Here is a 6,481-nt window from a genome sequence, read left to right as displayed (position 1 = left end):
GGATAGAACCCAGGAGTCCTGGCTCCCAGCTCTAACCACTGCACCCCCTCCCAGAGCCGGATAGAACCCAGCCGTCCGGCACTGCTCACCGAGATGATGTGCCCGTTGAGGCCGTGGGCTGCATCGGCGCATTCCAGGACGGCGCTCAGCTGGGGGTACCCCACCCCTGTTTTCTTCCGAGTGGTACAGACCGAACCTTGACACGGCAGGGATGGGTATCAACACCTGCCAGCGGGCAAGAGCACCCCACTAATGGGGATCCCTCATCCTGCTTAGATGGTCCAGCCCCCCGAGGTGTATGTATCCCCCCCATCACGCTGAGATGGCCCAGCCCCCCCACCTGCTGGGGGGGTGTATCTGTGACGTAGGGAGTGGGGCGGATTCACCTGGGGATACTGCGGGGGAGTTTTGCTGGTACTGTCTGCATGGTGATGGGATATCAGGGTGATACCTGAGCCCAGGAGGGGGATGGGGCCAGGTGATACCTTCTGCCCGGGAAACTGGACAAAGGCTGGAGGAGGAGCCGGGGGTGAGACTCCTGGAGGGGGTTTCAGTTTGGAGCTGGCTGGGGAAACAAAGGGAGGACCGGGGCCAGGGTCCAAGCTCCCTGCCCCCCAATAGAGACCTGACTGAGGGGTCCTGCTGTCAGTACCTATGAGCTCTGTTCTACGCTGTGTTCCTATTGTCTAATAAACCTTCTGTGTCACTGGCTGGCTGAGAGTCCCGGTGAATTGCAGGAAGTCGGGGGTGCCAGGCCTGTCTCCCACACACTCCGTGACAGTATTTCCCCGCCCCCCCATCATGCTGAGATTGTCCAGCCCCCGGGGCTGTGTGTATCCCCCGCAATCACGCTGAGATGGTCCAGGCCCCCTGGGAGTGTGTGTACCCCCCCAATCATGCTGAGATGGTCCTGCCCCCCAGGTTTTAGCCCCGCCCCCAGTCCGGTCACCTGGTCCGATGCCCACTTTGATGATGTCAGCTCCAGAGAGGATCAGCTCCTCCACCATTTCCCCCGTCACCACGTTCCCAGCCTGTGGGGACAGTGGGGAGCCCTCAAGCCCCACACACCCCAGGGTAGGGGGCAGTGGAACGTACCATCATGGGGGTGGGGAAGGCTATACATATTGTAGTAAGAGGAGGCCCTGAGATATAAACCTTGGTATCGGAGGCCTGGTATGAGGCCTAAGGCCTGAACTAAAGTAATGGTCAAGACTTTGCTAACATAAAGCAAAGTTAAGCTGTGAGCCAGAGGTAGGCCCTGCTCACAGAAGCTGGCAAGGAAAGGGCTGATGCTGCAAAAAGAGACATACCTAAAAGGTACTGGACACCAGATATCAGAACATTCGCATACTTGTACATTCCACACACAACAAGGAACAGGCCGACCCATCCCAATGACAGAGGCAAAAGGGTAAAATGATGGATAGAGTTGTTTCGTTCGAACCAACATGTATAAGGTGAGAGGCGGCACCTTACTACGTAGAGGGGTTGTACCTTGCTGCGTAGAGGGGTTGCACCTCAATACGTCAGGAGTGATGTGTAACTTGTTTGTATCTGTGTATAAGAATGCATCCCTGAGTGGATATCTTTGTCCGGCCGAGGGGGTAGTAGAAAGTCCCTCCACTGAGCCGGGTCCATTGCCAAGAGGCATCTATTAGTAGTATGCCCGGTAGACTAAGTAATCTACGGGGAACTGCCATTGTGTCCAAGGTCGCAATAAACTTAGTCGACGTGACTTTGCATCTTACTAGACTCTGTGGTTATTGGGGGTTCTCTTCGGGTCTGCTGGGTCAGCTATCTGCGCAGAGCTGGGACAGCACACAGAGGGAACACACGCACGCAGCCGAGTGATATCAACATAGGAGAAAGCAGAGCACCACACCGGTAGCATCTGACAACACATATCAGAGGTGGAGTGTGTGTGAGGGGTTCATGGTGGAGGGGGGGTTCATACCATGATGTGATTGACGGGGGGTATGTACCATGATGGTGGTACTGGTCAGGGGGTGGGAACAGTGGTGTGATTGACAAGGGGTACATACCATGAGGGTGGTACCAGCTGGGGGCAGTATGTACCACTATGTTGTGACTGGAGGGGATGGGGCAGTATGTACCAAAATGATGCAATTCGTGGGGGAGAGGACAATACGTACCATGATGGTGGTACTGGCTGGGCTGGTACATGCTATCACTGTATGACTGATGGGGATGGGGCGGTACATACCACAATTGTATGAGTGGCAGGGGAGAAAGCGGTACATACCATGATGGTGGTACTGGCAAAGGTTGAGCGGTACATTCCATGATTGTATGACTGGCAGGGGTTGGGTGGTACATTCCATGATTGTATGTCTGACAGGGGTGGCAGCGGTACATACCATGATGGTGGTACTGGCAGGTGTGGGGACAATACATACCATGATTGTATGACTGGCAGGGGTTGGGTGGTATGTTCCATGATTATATGACTGGCGGGCGTGGGCACAGTACGTACCATGATTGTATGACTGACGGGGTAGGGGCGGCACGTACCATGATGGTGGTACTGGCAGGGGTGGGGCAGTACCAACCATGATTGTATGACTGATGGGGTGGGGCGGTGCGTACCATGATGGTATGGTCGGGGAAGCGCTTGCGCACATCCCGCAGGAACTGGACAAAGTGCTCCGAGTAGCCGTTGGCCACGTCCAGGCAGATGTAGCGCACCTGGGGTAGGGCCTCCAGGATCTTCTCCAGCTGCTCGAAGTCTGAGGGGCCGGTGCCTGAACTGGCCGCCACGTGCTGGGGAGAGACACTGGTGTGAGGACACACTGAGACAGAGACCTCCAGGGGTAAGAGCTGGGGAGGAGGGAGTTGGAATGGCTCCCTGGGGCAATACAGGGAGAGTGGGGCGGTCTGTGGGGGCAGGGGTCTCCCTGGGGCAGTGAGATTGTTTTCTGGGGGGAGAACACCCCCCCGAGGCAATAAGGAGGAAGTGTGGGGGGGTGAGGATGGCTCCCCATAGGGCAGGAAGCCCCCCTGGGGCAGGTGGGGGGAAGCGGGGGTTAGGATGGCTCCCAGGACAGCATCGGGGTTCATTCCCCTGGAGGTAGTTGGGGGTGTGGAGGGTGGGGCCGACCCCCCCACACCCCGTGCACCTGCAGGCAATCGGGCTCCTGGGCAGCAAACTCCTTCCACTCCTCTAGCTTGTAGTGCTTGTGGATGGCAGTGAAGAGTGAGAACTGGGAGGAGAGGAGGATATGGGTTGTGACACTGAGCGGAGGGACACCCTCACCCTGACACCCCATCATAATGGAATGATCCACCAAGATAAGATTCCCCCCCCCCATTATAATGGAATTGCCCATCAGGAACAGAGATATCCTCCCCCCTCCCATGTAATGGAACAACCCACCAAGAAGATATAATGGAAGAAGGAAAGAAAATTCTTCCCCCTGCTATAATGGAACAGCCCACCAGCAAGTGAGAATATTCCCCCTACTATATGAACTCCCCTTCCTATAGTGGAAGATTCCAAAAGATATCCTGATTGTTGATTGGCTGTGCACTTAATCAGGCAGTTTACAATGCTGCTTCAGCCCTGGGAGGGCAGGAGGGTGAGAATCCCTGATGCCAATTGGCTGAGCAGTTAATCACGTACATTCCAATGACCCTGCAGCCTTGAGGGGAGGGAATCCCTAATGCTGATTGGCTGGGAAGTCGATCAAGTGGCTTATAAAGCTGCTACAGTCCTGGGGGGAGGAGGAGGGGTTCCCCAATGCTGAATGGCTAGGGCAGTTAATCACATGGTGTATGACCTGGGGGGGGGGGGGGCACCCCCTGGTGGGTGGGGGGGAAGAACACACCGGGGGGGGGTGGATCCCCATTGCTGATCAGCTGGGGAATCAGTGATGCTGCTGCTACAGGAGACGGCTGGGGGATCCCTGGTCCATGTACCTTGCAAAGGACTTTGGCCATCTCGAAGGTGCCCACAGTGTCCATGTTGGCAGCAATGATGGGGATCCCGCTATACGTCTGGTGTGAGTTGCGGAAGGTGAACGATCGGAGGAGATCCACCTATGCCGGAGAGGGAGAGAGGTGCTAGCAGGCTCCCAGAGGAGGAACCCAAGGGTGCACCATATCTGCCCCCAGCCACTCAGGGATAGGGGCTGGGGCACTCACCTCGCTCCGGGATTTCAGGGTGCTGCGCTTGGGTCTCAGCAAGACGTCCTTGAAATCCAGCTTGATGTTGTTATCGATGTGCGGCATGGTGGGGGAGGCAGAGACTGTGGTTCAGGACAAGCTGGGGAGACTCCTCCACAATCCCAGAGGCCCCCAATAGACTCCACTCCAGCCCTGGCGCCTTACTGGGGCATGGGGCTCAGTAACCAGGCATCCGTCATGAATCTGGTGTGGCACTCTGAAGGAGAAAGGCAGAAGGGTGACTGGCTAAAAATAAGACAACAAGACCCCAGATCTGATGGCCCCACCTGAGGTGACTCCCCATAGGCCTCAGGCGCTGTGGGTCCTGGCTAACTGTGCTGGAGGGCAAGTTGCCAGAGATCCCAGAGTGAGGTCACGTCTAACGGTCCCAATTCTGGGTCCTTATCCCCACCACAACCTCTGACCCCAGCGTGACTTCCCAGACACCGCTAGCGACACTTCTGCCTCGACAGCCGACCCCCCCGAACCTCTGGCCCCACAGTGACCTCCAGCTAGTTCATGACTTCTGTCCCCCTCCATAACCTCCACCTGTGACCTCTGACCCCTTTGGAACGCAGATTCAGATGCTGCCATGACCTCTGACCCCATCACCGTTGTCTCAACCTGGTCCAGCCCATCTTGCCATTGGGGGCTGAACCAGGGGGCTGACCCCTGCACCAGCCCCGCCAGGCCACCCCTTGAAGGGCCGGCGCGACCAAGGCCAACCCCGCTGTGCGGCGGGGCCTGGAACCCACACAGGCAACACGGCCTTGTGGGGAGGCCACTTCCGGTGGTGGCTACCAGCGCCGCGGAGTGCGCGAGGGTCAGCCTCACGCGCGATCGATCGCTCCGCACCCAAAGGTTCTTCCAGCGCCCGCCCCTTCCCCATGCCGCTGCAGCGCGCGGTGCCTCACGGGACGAGCGTGGGCGGCCGGCGGGACTACATCTCCCGTGAGGCGCCGGGGCAACAGCTAGGTAGCCATTTTCTGCGCCGGCGCCTCATGGGAAATGCAGTCCGGCTCCTTGCCGTTTTGAAGGAGTAAGGGATGTGAGCGGACTACAACGCCCATCATGCACCGGGAAGGCGGGGCCTCTCAGGCCCGCCAGCTTTATTTACCATGCTCCTTTGCGCCTCCCGCACTTTTAGTCCCGCCCAGCCGCTTTGCCTCATGGGAAAGGTAGTGCGGTCCCCTGTCGTGCTCAAGGAGTAACAGCTGTACGGGACTACAACTCCCATCATGCACCGGACTTACGGAGCTCCCATAAGCCTTTGCGCGTCGGCGCGCCCCCTTGAGTTCTGCATTGCCCCATGGGAGGTGTAGTCCCTCGGGTTGTTCCGCACCGGGGGCGGTGCTGAGGGGACCACGGCTCCCATCGTGAAAAGTGGAGGAAGTGACGTTAGGTTGAGGGCCGCGCGCGCGGAGGCTGCTGGGTAAAAGCCTCCGAGCGGCGTGGGGGCTGGGTTCTGGTTCCGGGCCAGAGGTGAGGAGCTGCCGGGCCACGATGCTGATCAAAGTGAAGGTGAGCAGGGGTCCGCCGCGGGGGCTGCTGGGAGATGGGGGCGGCGGGTCCCAGGGGATGGCGGCGTTGGGGGGGGGGGTAGATGAGCAAGTGTTGCTGCCCCAGAGCATCCTGGGATAGGTGCTGCCCACTCCCTGCCCTGGTGCATGCTGGGAGAACAGGGCGGGGTCCCCAAGGGGGATGGGCTGACAGCAGGGTGTGACCCCCCCCCCCCAGTGCCTTGGGGGCCGGGGGCTGCCCTTGCCCTGGGGCATGCTGGGTGAAGAGGGGGGTCTCAGGGGATTGCTTGGGGGGGGGCAGAGCAAGTGAGCAAGAGTTGCTGCCCCAGTGCATGATGGGAAAGCCGGGTCCCCAAGGGCATCGTGGGAGAAGCTTGCAGGTTTAGGGACCTCTCTCTGCTCTGGTGCATGATGGGATAGAGGGGCAGGGAGTGTGGGGACAGCCCAGCTGCACCGGGGAATCCTGGGGGAGCTGCTGCTAACCGGGACTTCCCCTGCTGCTTCCAGACGCTGACCGGGAAGGAGATCGAGATCGACATTGAGCCCACAGACAAGGTAACTGTCCTGAGGGGGTGGGGCTGGGGGAGACCCTGCCCCTCTGGAGCCCCCCCCTCCCCCGTCCCATTCTCCTGGCATCCAGCATTCAGACCTGCCCCCTCCATCCCTTGCCCCCCTCTCCTGGGGCCCAGACCTTGGTCCTATCCCCTCTGTCCCAGAAGCCCCTGGGGCAGGTGTGACGAACTGGGTCTGTTCTTACTGTGGTCTGTGAATGCTGACAG

At 59.0% G+C, this 6,481-nt stretch overlaps 2 protein-coding genes across 2 annotated transcripts in view; one reads left to right on the top strand and one right to left on the bottom strand.

Annotated features, from left to right (window-relative positions):
• GMPR2 (guanosine monophosphate reductase 2) overlaps positions 1 to 5,029 on the bottom strand; it is a 6,859-nt gene extending 1,830 nt beyond the window's left edge. Inside the window, exons 1-7 of the mRNA XM_026658433.2 lie at positions 4,746 to 5,029; positions 4,162 to 4,399; positions 3,937 to 4,056; positions 3,138 to 3,221; positions 2,608 to 2,781; positions 950 to 1,031; positions 90 to 196 (exon numbers count right to left, since the gene is read on the bottom strand). Coding sequence (XP_026514218.1) covers positions 90 to 196; positions 950 to 1,031; positions 2,608 to 2,781; positions 3,138 to 3,221; positions 3,937 to 4,056; positions 4,162 to 4,248 — 654 coding nt within the window. The 5' untranslated portion in view covers positions 4,249 to 4,399; positions 4,746 to 5,029. The remainder of the gene's footprint in view (positions 1 to 89; positions 197 to 949; positions 1,032 to 2,607; positions 2,782 to 3,137; positions 3,222 to 3,936; positions 4,057 to 4,161; positions 4,400 to 4,745) is intronic.
• Positions 5,030 to 5,589: 560 nt separating this feature from the next.
• NEDD8 (NEDD8 ubiquitin like modifier) overlaps positions 5,590 to 6,481 on the top strand; it is a 2,439-nt gene continuing 1,547 nt past the window's right edge. The window contains exons 1-2 of the mRNA XM_026658427.2: positions 5,590 to 5,703; positions 6,210 to 6,257. Coding sequence (XP_026514212.1) covers positions 5,686 to 5,703; positions 6,210 to 6,257 — 66 coding nt within the window. The 5' untranslated portion in view covers positions 5,590 to 5,685. The remainder of the gene's footprint in view (positions 5,704 to 6,209; positions 6,258 to 6,481) is intronic.

This window comes from Terrapene carolina, unplaced genomic scaffold, assembly GCF_002925995.2.
Source record: "Terrapene carolina triunguis isolate 2854851 unplaced genomic scaffold, T_m_triunguis-2.0 Scaffold444, whole genome shotgun sequence".
Classification (NCBI taxonomy): domain Eukaryota; kingdom Metazoa; phylum Chordata; order Testudines; family Emydidae; genus Terrapene; species Terrapene triunguis.
The sequence above is the reverse complement of the archived record's forward strand: the minus strand, read 5'-3'. Positions and strand labels throughout refer to the sequence as shown.